This window comes from Prionailurus viverrinus, chromosome F2, assembly GCF_022837055.1.
Source record: "Prionailurus viverrinus isolate Anna chromosome F2, UM_Priviv_1.0, whole genome shotgun sequence".
NCBI classification, from domain to species: Eukaryota; Metazoa; Chordata; class Mammalia; order Carnivora; family Felidae; genus Prionailurus; species Prionailurus viverrinus.
The window spans coordinates 8367684-8385718 of NC_062578.1; the positions used below are offsets into that span (position 1 = coordinate 8367684).

Here is an 18035-nt window from a genome sequence, read left to right on the forward strand (position 1 = left end):
TCCCCGAGAAGCTCTGAGGATTCGGCAGCTGCACTAAGTGTATCGTGGTGCCAGGTGCAAAGTGCTCTGAGATGAGTGCTCTCGGTCACCCGGAGCCAGAAAAACCATGTCCCCTATCAGCCTTTCTTACCTGGACCACACACTACATTTCCCATCAGGTCAAAGGGAGCAGCTTAGAGGGGACTGGGTATGACCAACTTCAAGAAAAAGGCACAGTGGCCATACAGCATTGTCAAGGCCGTCATTCCGTGGGTTCTCCCGCTAATAGGAATGATTGTTTGACTTGTGTTCGGATGTTGGTCTTGTGTGTTTGAACTACCCCGACTTGTTCCTCTCTATCAACAGGCAGTCTGCTGGATTTCCTGAAGAGTGACGAAGGGGGCAAAGTCCTGCTTCCAAAGCTCATTGACTTCTCTGCTCAGGTGAAGTATTAAAAACCCAGGGTGCCCGTAAATTCACGCAGACCGCCTTGCATCAGAGTCGCGATGTTCCCGGGAGAAAGCATTTTCCTTGAATGCTTCCCAGGAGCGGTTCTGAGAAAAAGACCTTCCAGGGCACGCTTCCCTGAAGACGGTAATGCGTGTTTCACACTGAAGGCATTTGTGCGTGTGTCGAGCTCTGGCTGGGGTGTCGTCTGCCTTAAAATAAGTCAGCCCCTTATACTTCCGTTCACTTCTGCACCAGCTATAGAAAAACGCAGCTGAAGTGGTCACTTTGTTCTGCATTTTGGAAATGCGGTCCCACGTGACATAAGCACAGCGCATTCTAAGTGATGCATGGTGGTATTTCAGGTACTAACCTAAGGTACGGAAACTTTGAAGTCCTTAGTATTCGTGCAAACAGAGGGAGCTCCTTATCTCCCCCCGTCTCGTCCTTCTTGTTGGCTGTGTCTTTAGGATTCTAAGAAATACTCATTCGTAATATTTCTAGTACTAGCCTAGAAGTGGCAAATGTGTTTAGTTTGGAAGCACACGTTTCCTGAAGGGCATTTAAGGGCAGAGGGACGTCACCCGAAACCCAGCAGTATGCCCGATGTGTCCAGGAAATGCACGTCCGGATGATGCCAGCTGCTGACTTTTAATAGTTTGATTGTGTCTGGTCGGCACGTTCCGTACTTTGCTTGTTTTGTTTCTAAATCCTGGCCGTGGGTAGTTCATGTTGGGAAGGCCACGTGCCATAAAGCCTGAAGTAGCACAGGAGGTTTCTAGAAGTTTCAGGTAAGGGTGGCCTTCTTGATCTTCGTTTCTCACTCCGGTTTCTTCCCTCCGACCCTCTTTAAGTCGGGAAGTTGATAAGGCCTTCTGGGGAGGATGAGATCAAAGGAATGAGTGTGCAGGTGAAGTACTCCAAGTAAGAGAGCGTCAGAATACGTATTCTGCAGTAGAGGATTGTGGGCAGAGCTGGGGTTCAACATCCGAAGGCTCGTGTGTGTCGGGACTCGATAGCCATAACCACCCAGGAAGTTCTTTGCCTCTTTGGGTTGGTTTATCGGCCCGTCAAATGGGAATGCTACTTTAAGGTGATGTTGTTGGGGGTCTAATCTCACCACGGACTGGTGTGGATACAGGCACATCGCAGCCTGTTGGGGGAAGCTGAGGTCACCTTGGGGATGACAGTCCCCATCATTCCAGTAAAGGTGCATGACGAAGTCCTCATGCTCGGGCCCCATCTCCTCTCCCTGAACTTGACAGCCTTAGTAGATTTCTTATCTGAGTAGGACATTCAAAGGTGATCTGGAACCCCAGTGTCTAAGGTGGAAAGAAGCAAGATCGCTGTGGTAGAGCTGGGGGAGGGAAAGAGTCCAGCAGCCCTGACTTTTTAACCCTTCACTCAACCTCTGCACGCTGGCCCCTGTGAGAGGCTCTGTGGGACTGCAAGGGTTCCAGGACCACAGTTTGAAAACCACTGTTCTGCAGTAAGAGGAAAGATCACTTGGATGGACGCGGCTCTAGATGCTAGGTAGATAGGGAGGCAGAAAATGAGAAAGCAGAAGTTGATGTACTTGTGTCATACTTGATGTAGATAAAGGAGGCAGTGATTTAGGCGTCCCCAGTGGATGAGAGACACTTGAGTGCAGTGAAGGTTTGTTGCACCTGCTTCTCAGAGGAGGAAGGTTGCTGACAGGGATATGGAGAAGTGGGACATTTGGCCTGGAGGCCTGAGCAGTTATAGTTCAAGTGCAACTGAGGGTCTGATCTGTGCCTACAGTTCTATGGGGTAATATAGGGTCTACAGTTATAGAGAAATTATGCACGTCAGGTTGTATACTGTACCTGGAGAAGGACTTTATTTTGTCACATGAGTATTTTTTTTTTTATGTTTATTTATTTTTGAGAGACAAAGCGTGAGCAGGGGAGGGGCAGAGAGAGAGGGAGACACAGAATCTGAAGCAGGCTCCAGGCTCTGAGCTGTCAACACAGAGCCTGACGCGGGGCACGAACTCACGAACTGTGAGATCATGACCTGAGCTGAAGTCGGACACCTAGCCGACGGAGCCACCCAGGCGCCCCATCACATGAGTATTTTTTATTTGATTTTACTTGGCTTACCTTATAAAACTTCATCTTGACGTAGTTAAAGCTTTAAGAGACTCAGGGTCTCTGTACCTATTCTTTAACTTGGTAAATTACTACTATTACTAAAAAAGGTACGTTTTTCTAGCTTACAATTGAGTTGGGGGAGAAAGGTACTTTCTAAAGCTTTGAAGTTTGCAAGGAAGATTATCTCAGAGCCTGGCATTGACCATGACTTTCAAATCGTAGGTTCCAGGTGGCTTCAGTTGACTCCTCGGTCAACTGGGATAGGGCTGAGCCCTTCCCCCCGCCCCTCACCCCACCCCCCATGAGAGGAGGGGCCTGGGATAATGGAAGCCACCACCAAAGGAGTTTTGCAAATCCAGCTCCTGCTGGATGAGCTGTTGTTCCCCCGCCCAGAGTTTCTTTCCCAGCTGTGACCACTGGGTAGAACTGGTGGGACATCTAACTGGGGAGTTAAGGGTCAGTGGGAGAGTCAGCGGGTCAGCAGCTCCCGGGATGTCACAAAGCATGTGGTTCAGCACAAAATTCATTCACCAAATACAATTTCATTTTGAGTTCATCTTTTTTTTTTAAGTTCTTTATTTTATTCTATTTAATTATTTTTAATATGAAACTTATTGCCAAATTGGTTTCCATACAACCCCCAGTGCTCATCCCCACAGGTGCCCTCCTCGATGCCCATCACCCACTTTCCCCTCCCCCCCACCCCCCCATCAACCCTCAGTTCTCAGTTTTTAAGAGTTTCTTATGGTTTGGCTCCCTCCCTCTCTAACTTTTTTTTTTTTCCCCTTCCCTTCCCCCATGGACTTCTGTTAAGTTTCTCAGGGTCCACATAAGGAAACCATATGGTCTCTGTCTTTCTCCGTATGGCTTATTTCACTTAGCATCACACTCTCCAGTTCCATCCACGTTGCTACAAAGGGCCATATTTCGTTCTTTCTCATTGCCACGTAGTATTCCATTGTGTATATAAACCGCGACTTCTTTATCCATTCGTCAGTTGATGGACATTTAGGCTCTTTCCATAATTTGGCTATTGTTGAAAGGGCTGCTATAAACATTGGGGTACAAGTGCCTGTATGCATCCGTACTCCTGTATCCCTTGGGTCAATTCCTAGCAGTGCTATTGCTGGGTCATAGGGTAGATCTATTCTTAATTTTTTGAGGAACCTCCACACTGTTTTCCAGAGTGGCTGCACCAGTTTGCATTCCCACCAACAGTGCAAGAGGGTTCCCATTTCTCCACATCCTCTCCAGCATCTGTGGTCTCCTGATTTGTTCATTTTAGCCACTCTGACTGGCGTGAGGTGATATCTGAGTGTGGTTTTGATTTGTATTTCCCTGATGGGGAGTGACGTTGAGCATCTTTTCATGTGCCTGTTGGCCATCTGGATGTCTTCTTTAGAGAAGTGCCTATTCATGTCTTCTGCCCATTTCTTCACTGGGTTATTTGTTTTTCGGGTGTGGAGTTTGGTGAGCTCTTTATAGATTTTGGATACTAGCCCTTTGTCCGATATGTCATCTGCAAGTATCTTTTCCCATTCCGTCGGTTGCCTTTGAGTTTTGTTGATTGTTTCCTTTGTAGCGCAGGAGCTTTTTATCTTCATGAGGTGCCAGTAGTTCAAGTTCATCTTTGTTCATGGTGCATACCTCACCCACACTCTTCCCCAGTCCTTCTCTCAAGGTGGACCTCCCAGACCATATGTTGCCCCACCTTTGATTATTATCTGCTTCGTTTGCTTGTGACTTTTCTTGTTATGATATCAATAACGTGAGAAAAGGGCCTGAACCTTGGCAACAAGCAGTGGGGGCCTGCACGCCTCGGTCTCAGTCTGAAATCGGCTCTCTGTTGAGCCCGCCCAATCACCATCCAACCTTTTCCCATCCAATTGGTCAATGCACCAATTGAGCACCGTCAGCTCCCTTTGTGACCGGTCTGAAGTGATCTCTTTATACAAAAAGTCATCTCTGAAGTTTTCCTCCTTTTCCTCTCCATCGTGTGCAACCAGTTAACTCTGCTGCCTCTCCATAATGGACGAGAGTAATAAATACGCTGGCCCAAGGTGATAGAGGACAGTTGGTGCCCGTACCTAATAATCGATCCTTTCTGTGCCTTCCTCCACTTGCCTTTAGGAGAATCATGGAAGTCCATTTGGCATGTGGACTCTTAACAACTAGCAGGCTGTAGTTTGTACTTTCTCATATTAGCATTACCATAGCATCAAAGAGCACAAGAGGACGCAGTAAAATTCAGCTGGTTTTCGCAGTGAGGGACTGAGCGTAGAAATAAAGCAGTTGCTTCATCTCAGCCCCGGAGGGAAGAGGGAGCGGGGATAAGGGGCAACACTGGGACTTTTCTCACAGCCTCTTCTCAGCCTCTTCTTCCCTCTCCCCGCGACCTACTTCCCCAAGCTCTACTTTCCCCTAGGCAACCTCCCCTTGGGCCAGTCGAGACAGGAAGTGGGTGAGTGCACATGATATCCTCTCGGTTCATGTGAGAGCTGATGTCATCACTTCCTGTCTCAGGATGAGTCCTAAAAAGCTCTTGTGAGCCCAAGTGTAATTCACCTTGTGCAACCCATCTCTTAGCTCACTGGCCTTCCTCTGCATTTAGTGGAGAGGAAGAAATCTCAACGAAGGCAGCTGCAGCTGTGTTTTTCTTATAGGAAAGGAAGCGATGTTGTACGCTGTGTGCTAAAATCAGAAAATCCCCCCTTTGCAGAGGAAGCTGGATACTTTCAGGGCAGAGAGACTGCATAATTCCCTTCCAGCCTTTTGCCTCCTGGAAGAGAAGAAAAATGAACTTGAAAAGCCAGGGGGTTGAAATCTGTGGGGATTCCCTGCAACGGAAGCGGAAATGGAATCGAAGACTTGTACAAAGGAGGGGGGTGGGGGGGAGAAGCAGGAGATTCACAGTTGCAAGATGGAGGTCAGAGATCATCTTGTAATTCAGGTCAGGTGAACCAAAGCATTCCTAGTTCTTTGGTGGCAACATCACTGAAGTACAGAAGTTAGGAAAACTGAAATGGACGGTTGTGCAATAACAATAGAAAAGTCATGGCTTGGACACAAGTAATGTTTCTTTAACTCCCTTCCATTTGATAAAGCACCTCTATGTCCGTTATCCGATTTGAGCCCAACTATCTTGAAGGCATTTTTATCGGTAGTTACCACATGTCACAAATGAGGAGGTGACCTTGGCTTTGTCTAAGGTTACAGAGCCAGTGGCTGGAAGTGCTGGACTCTGTCCTGGGTCTTCTGACTCTAGATAACTTGCTCTTTCCTCTGCACCATCTCACGCTCGGACGCCAAGATCAGAGTTGCCCTAGGATTGTTTTGTACCCCACACTGTGCCGATACTCACCTTTACCCACTGGATGGCTGTTGCTTATCAGAATTAATGATACCTGGCTTTCTTTCCCCACCCCCAAAATCTCTATTATCAGAGATTACAGTTTTATCACATAGTGATTGTGCTTAAATATATTTTGCCCTCTATGTTACGCCTAAGCTGCGTTTTATATTGGAAATTGGCAGACTGGGGAAGGCAGGCAATCTGTCCGTGTCATTCTCAACCTTTTTGAGCGGGAAGGCCTTTTGCCATCAGAGCTTTTTTGAGTTCCCCCTCATCATAGGATCCGCTGCCTGAGAAAACAAGGCATAGACTGGGAATCCGGAGCAATCACCCGGGACCCACCAGTCTCTGGGTGGTCAATGAGGTCTGCGGTGCCTGGAGGGGAGTGTCTGAAGTTTCTACCGCGTCTGTCGATACCGTCAGGTAACGTGTCTCCTGGTTCTACCTCTTCGTAAAGAGCCTGCAAGATAAGTTAGGCTCTCGTTCCGCCACTCACGGCCAGCCTTCCCTCCCCTTCCCCCAGCGCAAGGGAATGAAACAACTCCTCTGTTTTCCAAACCGTCATTAATCAACCCTCGATGGATAGTGTCATCACGTTTCATTTACTCAGACTGGGGGAAGGATCCCAGTGGACGTGTTGAATCAGATTCAGCGGCGAGGGGAGACCGCGGGTCACAGACGGGGTTTGCACTGCACCCCTGAGGCCAGATCCCCTCTCCACCACGTTTGGTCTCACTTCGCACGCACGACTCTAGATCGAGGCCCCGTGTTGCCAATTCTTTATTCCGTGCCGCAGGCTGTGCTGGCTGATGGGGCGTGGTAGTGACTCAGTGTGCATTATTACTAAGTCGCCCTGGCCTCTCTCTCCCCCTCTCACTCTCTCTCTGCCCCTCATTTGCTCCCCCCCCCCCTTTCTCTCCAAACGAAAAACTAAGGAGCCAGGGTTTGGACTGTAAATCCCAGCATAAAGTCTAGAGATGGTGGTTAACTCTTTGTCCAGAATACGAGAAACCTCACTCATTTTGCAGATGGCACTCTTGGTGATGCCAACAGAGAAGGCAATGAGCCGAGGGCTGGGAAACCTGGCCCTGCCTGGGGAAAATCCTTTCACCGGCCGGGCCCTCATCTGCGAAGTGAGAGGCACAGATTAGGTTTCCCGCATCCTGATGCCCCAGCGCTAAAATTTCACGACTGACTAAGAAAATCTACCGAGAATATCTATGTGAATCATCACCTGAAAGCCTAAGTAATGATTTTGCGCGTATTCGGAGGGCACTGATACAGGATTTTGACTTTGCTCTAAAGAAAGGAATATGAACGTATCAGAGGGAGGTGTTTTGCATAGTGAGCTTTGGGCCCGAGACTTGAACTTTGGCTGTGAAAACTTACAGAATGGACACGTGAAACCAGAGTGACTGTCAGAATTGCAAAACTGGACCCTACGCGGTTTCCGTCTGAAAAAGTTCTTCCGTCTGAAGAATGGGAAACTGTCATTTAAAAATGGTGTCAAATGGGAACTCTTTTTCCCCACTTTGGTGGGGGGGTGGGGGCAGGGATGTTTAGCATATTGATGCAGAGGGGCCATGAACTAGCTGTTAACTCTTGTTTTAATTTTGATGGGGAAACTTTGTAGCAGCAGGAAGAGGCTTTAAGCTCATGTAAAGGGGAGGAAGCTGCCCCTCTGGTCTGTCTGCCAGATCTGCCTCGTATCTCGGTATTATTTTGTCCAGGGACGGCAATTTCCGGTCAGTGCTAGTGTAAGCCACGGGATAATTTCCTGTCTAGGGACTCCTCATGGAGTGCAAGGCCAGCATTAAATTGAAGCCGTTTAGAGGCGGACACAGTTTGTGAGCGGCTGCCCACAATGCAGAAGTGGAGACGGGAGCACTCAGAAAGGAGCAGCAGAGTGCGCATTCCAGTCGGTCTTTGTCTGAAGCCCTTGGCTTACGCTCCCCGTGTTTCCGCCACCCCCTTGGGAAACCTCCCTCTTCTTCGGCCACAAACATGTACAGAGAGCAGCCTGGCAGAGAAGTAACAGCAGGGGAGGGCACCGCACAGCAGGGGTGCAAATAGGAATATGGCGAGGCCTTTCTGGGACGGGCGCCGCAGGCTGCTGTCAGACCAGTGGGCGAGGTCTCAGGAAAAGGTAGGCTGCCTGGAGGAGGTGACCCGAAGAGCCAGGGTTAGCCCTGCTAGCCTGAAAGGGGCTGGATCTAGGAAGGAGTCTTTGAGAGAATTTGGCGCATAAGGACACCGCTGGGGGGGGTTGTACATAGGATGTGTGGAAAGAATGGGACAGGGGACACAGAGCTGAGAGAGCCAGCCTGGGAGTATCGCCCACTCTCGAGTTATAGAGAAGGGACAGGTAACTGTTTGGTGGGTGACTGAAAAGACGTATTTGAGAAAAACAAAAAACGTTTATACTCAGCAAAAGTTCGCGCAGGAGGTACAGGTCTACCCTTTCCATTTTGCTTGGCCCTTGGGTGTCAGTGGGTGCCGTTTGTATTTACTACAGTAGTATTTGTGCCTGCACACGCACCCACGCGTGCCCTCAAGGAGCTTGCTGTCCCCAAAGCCAGGGGAGCTCAAGAGTGTCCTGGGAGGCTGGCCGATCTGATGACTTTCAATGGGACTTTGATTGACTTCCCAGAGAGCACCTGTGCGGGGGGGGGGGGGGGGGGGGGGGGGCAGAGGACAGCCCGGGGCAGAGCCCCAGGGAAAGGGCTGAGAGGGACAAGGATGGAGGGGACACCAGGAGCACCCATCTGGGAGACAGCCCTGTAAGGAGGAGGGGCGATTTGGCCATTGGGATTTTTAAACAAGGAAGTCCTCGGACAACTCGGCTAGACCCTGTCAGCGTGGTGGTTTAGGCAGAAGCCACATGCCTGGCCTCTCTGTCCCTGGCTCCCCTCTCTGTCCCTGGCTCACCTCCCCTGTTCCCAGCTCCTCGGATCCTTTCTTTCGTTGGCACAGCTAAGTCTCTAAACCCGGCTGGCTTGTCTTCATCACCTCGTCTTCCCTGTCGGTCCTCCCCCGCCGTTCCCCAGCCCACACCCTGGAAACAACTTATTCCTATCATAACTTAAATGCAATTATTGGGTCCTCATTTTCAAAAGCAAGTTCATATTGGTTTTTTTTCTATAAAATACCATTTTTATTTTTTATTTTTTTAAATGTTTACTTATTTTTGAGAGAGACAGAGCACAAGCAGGGGAGGGGCAGAGAGAGAGGGAGACACAGAATCCGAAGCAGGCTCCGGGCTCTGAGCTGTCAGCACAGAGCCCGACGCGGGGCTCGAACCCACAAACTGCAAGATCAGGACCTGAGCCGAAGTCGGAGGCTTAACCGACTGGGCCCCCCAGGCCCCCCAATAAGGAATAATGTTTTAGCAGCAGCATTCTCTTTGTGTTTTACCTGGCAATCCTGTTCTCAAGGTCTCTCTCTCTCCTATTTCTTTGGCTTTCTCTTTCCAAGCTGCACAGAGTAGTCAGAGCCAATTGGATAAATGTGTTTGTGCATTTTTTTTTTATTGTGGTCAAATATACAAATCATAAAATTTTTGCCGTTAGAAATTTTTTTTAATGCTTATTTATTTTTGAAAGAGAGAGAGCATGCATGTGAGCGAGGTGGGGACAGGCAGAGAGAGAGGGAGACCGAGGATCCAAAGCAGGCTCCGCACTGTCAGCGCAGAGCCCGACGCGGGGCGCGAACTCATGAACTGCGTGATCGTGACCTGAGCCGAAGTTGGATGCTTAACCGACTGAGCCACCCAGGCGCCCGCCTTCTGAATCCTTTTTAAGTGTGCAGTTCGTGCCTGACGTACGTTCGCGCTGTTATGCGACTGTTCCCGGCGTCCATCTCCAGAACTTTCTCATCTTCTCACGCTGAAAGTGCCCACCCATTGAACACTAACCCCTCACTGCCTTCTCTCCCCAGCCCCTGGCAACCACCTTCCCATTCTCTGCCTCGGTGAACTTGACCGCTCGAGGTATCTCACCAATAGGATGATTGTGCATCCCCGCTTAGCTCCTTCAGTCCATTCCCACCACATTTGTAAAATCTGCCGCGCCCCCCCCCCCCCCCCCCCCGCCCCGCACCGGCTCCTTCCTAACTTAGTGCCTCTCCCAAGCCCACTCCTGGAACCCACCCCTTCTGCACCGTGCCTTACCCCACCTCCCGCTCAAGGACACCTTCCCCAAGCATCCCTCCTAAAACAATTCCACCCCAAGCCCCCACTCACTCCATTCTTCTCTGTCTTGGCCTCCTGTTCCTTTCTTTCATAACATTTACTGCAGTTTGAACGTTTTGGTAAATTCTTGTCTACCTTTTATCCCCGGCTCTCAGCACAATGCCATGTAAATAGGGTGTGCTCAATAATATTTGTTGAATGACTATGCTGACCAAAGTGGGGACTGTCTATAGTCAGTTTAAAACAATAAATTTCGGGGGCACCTGGGTGGCTCAGTCCATTAAGCAGCTGACTTAGGCTTGGGTCACGATCTCACAGCTCATGAGTTCCAGCCCCGCGTCAGGCTCTGTGCTGACAGCTCGGAGCCTGGAGCCTGCTTCGGATTCTGTGTCTCCCTCTCCCTCTCTGCCCCTTCCCTGCTCACGCATTCTCTCCCTCCCTCTCTCTCTCTCTCTCTCTCTCTCTCTCAAAAATAAACATTAAAAAATTTTAAACAATAAATTCTTTGTTCTCTGCTTCACGCAGCTCTGAAAGAATGTTTAGAAGAATGTGTCTTTTAATGTGTGCTGGGTCACTATTCAGGTGTATTTAGCCATAAAGTATTTTCCTGATACATTTATTCTTCCTCTTCCTCCAAGTGTGTTTACTTTCCTGCACAAAACTTACTTTGTTGAACTAAACACAAGGGAGAGAAGAAGGAGGAAGTAGATACAAGTATCTGGGCCTTTATGCAAAGACAAAGAGCTGCTTTGTTTCTCATTCTCTGTGGAATCAAGAACACCAGGAGGAACGAGAAATTATAAGTGAAACGTTTAACAACGAAGCCAGTGGTGGATGCATTTAATTTGGGGAGAGGGGAATACAAGCAAGTTTTCCCTCCCACTGTGTCATTCAGATCCTTGCGTGGCCTTTTTCTGATTCTGGGAGAGCCCTGTAGCCTCACCTGCACCAGCTGGCAGGGGCAAGGGATGCTGGAATTCAAGTGGCCGTGTGGCTGGCTGATTCTTCTTCGAATGTCAGGATTTCCGGGGCGCCTGGGTGGCTCAGTCAGTTAAGCGTCAGACTCTTGGTTTCAGCTCAGGTCACAGCCTCCTGGTTTGTGAGTTCAAGCCCGGCATCAGGCTCCATGATGACAGTGCAGAGCCTGCTTGGGATTCTCTCTCTCCCTCTCTCTCTCTGCCCCTCCCCTGCTCACGCTCTCTGTCTCTCAAAAATAAATAAACTTAAAAATGGGGCACCCGGGTGGCTAAGTGGGTTAATAAACATCTGACTTCTGCTCAGGTCATGATCTCACAGTCCGTGAGTTTGAGCCCTGGGTTCGGCTCTGTGCTAACAGCTCGGAGCCTGGAGCCTGCTTCGGATTCTGTGTCTCCCTCTCTCTCTGCCCCTCCCCCATTCTCTCTCTCTCTCTCTCTCTCTCTCTCTCTCTTTCTCAAAAATAAATTTAAAAAAATTTTTTTAAACGTCAGGATTTCCAGGTCTTGTTAATTATTTTATCCACATCTCCTCTCGTGTAGAACATAATTGGGCAACTCACGAGGTTACAGAACTGACTATGAAGATGATATTCCTACCTTTTACCCACAGAAGATCCATACCTTCCTTCTCCCTGACTGGCCCCCCCACCCAGGACCTCCAGCTTTGAGGTCCACCACCCTCCGTGTAGTCGTCCCCGGATCCCTGGACGCTTGTCACTGCCACACTTCGGCTCGGGTTCACACTTTCTCCCTCCAGCCCCAGGAGACCCTGCCCTTGTTCGTAGGGACCCACGCAGCTAGACCTCCAGACTCAGGCCTCCCTGCCTCTTGAGTTTTCCTCTTCTAGGACTCCGTCCTCTCTTCTCCACTGCCCCACATTCCCTGGGGATGACCCATGGCTCCACCCCTGCGCAAGTCCCATCCGGCCCTCCGGCCCCCATGTGCCTGGCCCACCCCCTGGGACTCCCGCCTCCAACAACTGTACCCCTTCCCGCCACTTCCCGCCCATGGAACCCGCTGCCTGTTGCCATGCCTCCCTCGCCCCCACCTCGTGTGTCTCTTCTGTCCCCACCAGGCCTCTGCAAGACTCCCTTGTGCCTCTCCGTTTGTCACACGCGCCTTAAGTCCAACTCTTTACTCGTTTTGCCCCCCCCCCCCATCTCCCCCTGCTGCCACCGGCACGGATGTGACACACTGGCTCTTGGCACTTTTTTCTTTTTTTAATTTTTAATTTACATCCAAGTAAGTCAACACGGTGGCTCTTCCCACTTGCAATTCAAGGCCGGTACGGAGGTGCCTAGAACTTCTCCTCACGCTCCCAGACAGCTGACTCTCACCTTCTCCTCTGCCCCCGAACCTAACTCCTCCTTCCCCTTCTCTCTCTCAGTGGATTTCCTTGCTGTCTCTTTCGCCATCGCAGAAGGCCCCCCATTCTACCCCATCCCTCCTGTATCGTTCCCCAGGTCCCATCCCCTCTGGCTTTTTCAAGACATTGTTCTAGAAATTCTGCCTTGGCGTTTTCCCCTCATTCCTCTGCCATTCTCAAAGGAATTAGACTAAAAGTCTCCCTTTCTTCCATGTCTCTCTCCAGCTACCCCCACCTCCGTGTTTCTCCTCTCTTGTTTTATAAGATCAAAAGCCCTGGAAGGACTAGCCTCATTTTTCCCAGCTCCTTTCCTCTTGCTCTCGAACTCGGCACCATTCGACCAAACACGTCCTGGCAAGCCTTGGATGGTCCCCACCACACTGAGCCCAAGGGCGTCGTCCCTCTGCCCCTTCTCTGGTGGCCCAGAAGCAGTGGTTGGAGCAGCCGGTCCCTCTCTGCTCCCAGACATGCTGGGATGCCATTCTCACTGGCCATTTCTTCCTTGTCTCCCAAAATGTAAACATCGGAGGGGCCCAGAGCTCAGTCCTTGGACCTCCTCTTTCTTTCCCCACATTGACCTCCCAAGTGGTCCCATTGAAAGTGTTGTATTACTTCCCTAGAGGTGCCATAACAAATCCCTACCCCCTGGGCGGCCTAAAACAACAGGGATTTATTCTCTCACAGTTCCGGGGGCCGGAAGTCCTGCCAAAGATGTCGGCCTGGCTGTGTCCCCTCTGAAGGCTCTAGGGGAGAACACTTCCTTGCCTGTCCCACCTCCTGGTGCTCCCTAGCTTGTGGCCACAGTGCTCCACTCTGTCTCCTTCTTCACAGGCCTTCTCCTCCGCATCTGTGTCTCAAATCCCCTCTGCCACCCCCTCATAAAGACACTGGTCGTTGGATTCAGGATCTGCCCTGAATCCAGGATATGCCTCCCTAGCGAGATCCTCAACTAATTAAAACTGCAAGGACTCCATTTCCAAATAAGTCACATCCCGAGGGTCCAGGTGGTCATGTCTCTGAGGGGGGACGCCATCTGACCCAGCACAGCTGTCTGTACTGTGACCCCTCTGAAGTGTATGTCCCTAGCTTGATCTGCCTCCCTGAGCTAACGGCCTACTCAGCATCTCCCCGTGGATGTGCATCGGGTATGTCACACTCAACAGTTCCCGAACTGAGCTCCTGTCCTTCCCCCTCCAGAGCCTGCCCACCCACCCATAGCTTCCTCCCCTTCGGGTGGTGGGATCTCCATCCTTCTAGTCGGCAGGCCCCAACCCCTGAAGTCGTTATTGACCCTTCTTCTCGTACACCGCGTGTCCAGTCCTTCCGCAAATCGGGTGATTCTGCCTCTAAAACAGACTCCCGTTCCTCACTCCCCCGCCGCCGTCACTCTAACCCAAGTCCGTCGCTCTCTCTCAAACCAAATTACTCAGTAGCTGCCTAATTAGGCTTGTGCTTTAGCTTTTGCTCCCTTCAGCGCCTGTCTGTGACACCGTAGCCCGAGCGCTGCTTTGGAAACATGAATCAGACCAACATCCTCCTCCCCTTGGCCTCTAGTTACGCTTTGCCTCACTCGGAATAAGAGCACAAGGCCCCAGAGTGGCTGTTTGTCTGCCTGCAGTGCTAGTGTTGTTGTGGATTATCTTTGAGAAGTTTCATCTTTTCCTAACTGTTTGATTCTTTTATTTGTATGGAAGTCAGGGTATGTTACAGGGTTTCATGCACTTGCCTTATCATTAAGACTCACCTTGAGCCCTTGTTTAAAATCTGTAGATTTTGGGGTCTTTCTCTTGGATATCAGTAATTAAGGAGCAGAGCTCAGGACGATCAGCAGGTGTCTTGGGGGCTCTGATGAGTTCTGGAAAGCACTGCCACGGAGAATTTGCTGAACTGAGTGAGTGATCATTTTTCTAGGTCTTACACCTTCTAAAGTACAGTTGCCCCTTGGACAACACAGGAGTTAGGGGCCCTGACCCCACACGCACTTGAAAATCTGTATATAACTTTTGACTCCCCCCTGGAGGTAACTACTGTATGGAAGACTTACTGATAACATAAAGTCAATTAACACATATTTTGTATATTACACATATTATACCCTGTATGACAGTAAAATAAGCTAAAGAGAAACAAGTTATTAAAATCATAAGGAGCGGGGCACCTGGGTGGCCCGGTCGGTTGAGCGTCTGACTTCGGCTCAGGGCACGATCTCATGGTTGGTGGGTTCGAGCCCCGTGTCGGGCTCTGTGCTGATGGCTCAGAGCCTGGAGCCTGCTTCGGATTCTGTGTCTCCCTCTCTCTCTGCCCCTCTCCCACTCACACCCTGTCTCAAAAATAAACAAAAAAATTTAAGAATCATAAGAATACATTGACAGTAGTATACTGTATTTATTGACAAAAAAAAAAAAAAAAAAAAACAACCATGTAAAAGTGACCCATGCAGTCTGAGTCTGTGTTCAAGGGTCAAGTGCACTGTTTCTTTTCCTCGTTGTGAAGCTGTGGCCAACAGGGAGGATTTTATTTCTCTTCCCATTTTATGTTTGTGAAGACCGGTGACTATTTTCTCCAGTCGTGAGGCACAGAAGAATTCCCCCCGGTGAACCAAATACTTGACAGCTTTCTCCTAAGATTCCGCCTTTCCGGCTCCCCCCTCCTCCCATATCCTTAGGAAAAGGAAAAGGGACAGGAGCCATCGCGGAGAGCAGACCTTCACTGGCTCCGTTGATAAACACAGGCCACGTTGGAAGCTTATTTCAAAAGGGTTGAAATGTAGCAACGTGGGTGGAACTGGAGAGTGTGATGCTAAGTGAAATAAGCCATACAGAGAAAGACAGATACCATATGGTTTCACTCTTATGTGGATCCTGAGAAACTTAACAGCAACCCATGGGGGAGGGGAAGGAAAAAAAAAAAAGAGGTTAGAGTGGGAGAGAGCCAAAGCGTAAGAGACTCTTAAAAACTGAGAACAGGGGCACCTGGGTGGCACAGTCGGTTAAGCGTCCGACTTCAGCCAGGTCACGATCTCGCGGTCCGTGAGTTCGAGCCCCGCGTCAGGCTCTGGGCTGATGGCTCAGAGCCTGGAGCCTGTTTCCGATTCTGTGTCTCCCTCTCTCTCTGCCCCTCCCCCGTTCATGCTCTGTCTCTCTCTGTCCCCAAAATAAATAAACGTTGAAAAAAAAAAAACAACTGAGAACAAACTGAGGGTTGATGGGGGGTGGGAGGGAGGGGAGGGCAGGTGATGGGTATTGAGGAGGGCACCTTTTGGGATGAGCACTGGTGTTGCATAGAAACCATATATTGGTTTTCATATATTGAAAAAATTTCATATATTGAAAAAAGAAAAAGAAATAATAAAAATAAAAAAGAAATGTAAATACAATGATTACAGCGCCTCTGTCTCAGGTATATTTGGAGTTTATCAGATCTCATCATAGGCTGCTTTCAATTGGTCCCAGGAAAGAGAAGTCGGGGATTAGTTCCAGAGCCACAGCCCAGGCTTTGCCAACCCAGCCAAACTCAAGTTCTTTAAAGTGCGTCGTTGGAGTTGAAACACAGCACGCGCGCCTCTGTGTTTTCTTCCGTGCTTAGCTGTCCCACAACAGGGGATGGCTGTTTGCCGATGTGCTCTTTTCTGTCTGCCCCATTTGGAAGTAAACCCCACAGGGCAGGGACGCTGTTTCGTTGCCACCCGCCCAGAACAGGACCAGGCTCCTAGCGGGCAGACTGGCCTGTGTGTAAGTGGGAAACCCCACCTCAGAATGACAGTGATCTCCATTCTTGTAGTGGACGAAGAGTGTCCTCTGGGGGTGGCATCCTCGTGAAGCTACAAGTGACTGGACCCCCCCAAGTACATTCCTAGCTGCTTTCTGTTAACTTGGGGCATACCCACGTATTGATATGATTGTATAAATGTGAATACGTACCTAGTGAGTAATCCTAGAAGTCTTTCAAAGCGGACGTAGCACAAAACAGGTATTCATGCTCTGGGAAATTCTTGGAAAATGTGATCCATATCAGATCTTTTTTTTTTTTTTTTTTTTTTTTTTTTTTTTTTTTTTTTTTTTTAAACAGAGGTTGTTTTGCTTAGTAGAAGTCAGTCAGTGCAGGAGCACCTGGGCGGCTCAGTCGGTTAAGCTTTCGGCTCTTGATTTCGGCTCAGGTCATGATCTCACGGTTCATGAGTTTGAGCCCCACATCAGGGTCTGTGCTGACAGCTTGGAGTCTGCTTGGGATTCTCTCTCTCTCTTCCTCCCCTGTTCTCTCTGTCTCAAAATAAATAATCATTAAGAAAAAAGTCAGTGCACGTTTCTGATAGAAATATTGAAAACAAATGAAAACATAGCATTCAGATGCCATTTTCCTGTTATAAGCTTTTTCGTGTGTTCTTATGCTGCATTTCAGTTTTATTTGTTTAATGATATTTTTTTAAGCATTGCATTGATAATGGGTTTAAAAAGAAGAAAAGTCAAAGTAAAGTATACTCTAGCTTAGAAACTAAAAACCTTATACCCCGATTCCTCGGTCCCAATTTTAGCGATTCTAATGCATCATTCCAGTTACCAGCCTTGGTTATGGTCATTCCTCCCGGTCCCCACGGAAATGCATGATATGTACAATATGCTGCAACTCCGTAGCTTGATGTATCTTGGCTATTTTTGTATCAGTGTAGAATGATCCCCCTCATTCTTTGTTTAAGCTTATTTATTCCAAGAGAGAGCGTGAGTAGGGGAGGGGCAGAAGGAGAGGGAGAGGGAGAATCCCAAGCAGGCTGTCAGCACAGAACCCACCTTCTAATCCTCTCTCTCTCCCTCTCTCTCCCTCCCTCCCTCTCTCTCCCTCTCTCTCCCTCTCTCTCCCTCCCTCTCTCTCCCTCTCTCTCTCTCTCTCTCAATCTCTCTCTCTCAATCTCTCTCTCCATCTCTCTCTCTCTCTCAAAAATAAATAAAACATTTAAAAAAATGAAATTAATTGTAGGTTGTAGATCTACCAAAAGTGTGTGTACATTTAAAATTTTGATAGTTACTCCTGAAAGTCTTTCCAAAAAATGAGAGTATCTTTTGTCTCATCTCCTTGCCCAAACTTGGTATTGTTAGCATTCTCCAATCCAGTCGGATAGATCAGATTTAGCATTCATTATTGTAATTTATGTTTATTTAACATAGATGAGGTCAAGCACCCTTTTCCATATTTATTCTTTGCAGTATATTTTTCTGGGAACTCTTTAAACCTTCTGCTCATTTTTTCTATTAGCTCCTCACCATCCATTTTAATTATTTCTAATTATGCATTAGATTTGTACTGTAAATTCTGTGCTGTTTTGTATGTATTGGACTGAATATTTTTCAGTATTTTTCCAATATATTTTCCAATAATTTTTCCTTTTATTAAAAATAAATATCACGTTATAAACATGTATGTGCTGGGGCGCCTGGGTGGCTCAGTCGGTTGAGTGTTCGACTTCAGCTCAGGTCACGATCTTACAGTCCGTGAGTTCGAACCCCACATCGGGCTCTGGGCTGATGGCTCAGAGCCTGGAGCCTGCTTCTGATTCTGTGTCTCCCTCTCTCTCTGCCCCTCCCCCATTCATGCTCTGTCTCTCTCTGTCTCAAAAATA

General features: G+C 48.8%; 1 protein-coding gene across 2 annotated transcripts in view; it reads left to right on the forward strand.

The window, feature by feature from the left end:
* LYN (LYN proto-oncogene, Src family tyrosine kinase) overlaps positions 1-18035 on the forward strand; it is a 125999-nt gene that overhangs the window by 83673 nt on the left and 24291 nt on the right. For both annotated transcript variants that reach the window (XM_047842953.1, XM_047842954.1), the window contains exon 10: positions 346-422. In XM_047842953.1, coding sequence (XP_047698909.1) covers positions 346-422 — 77 coding nt within the window. The remainder of the gene's footprint in view (positions 1-345; positions 423-18035) is intronic.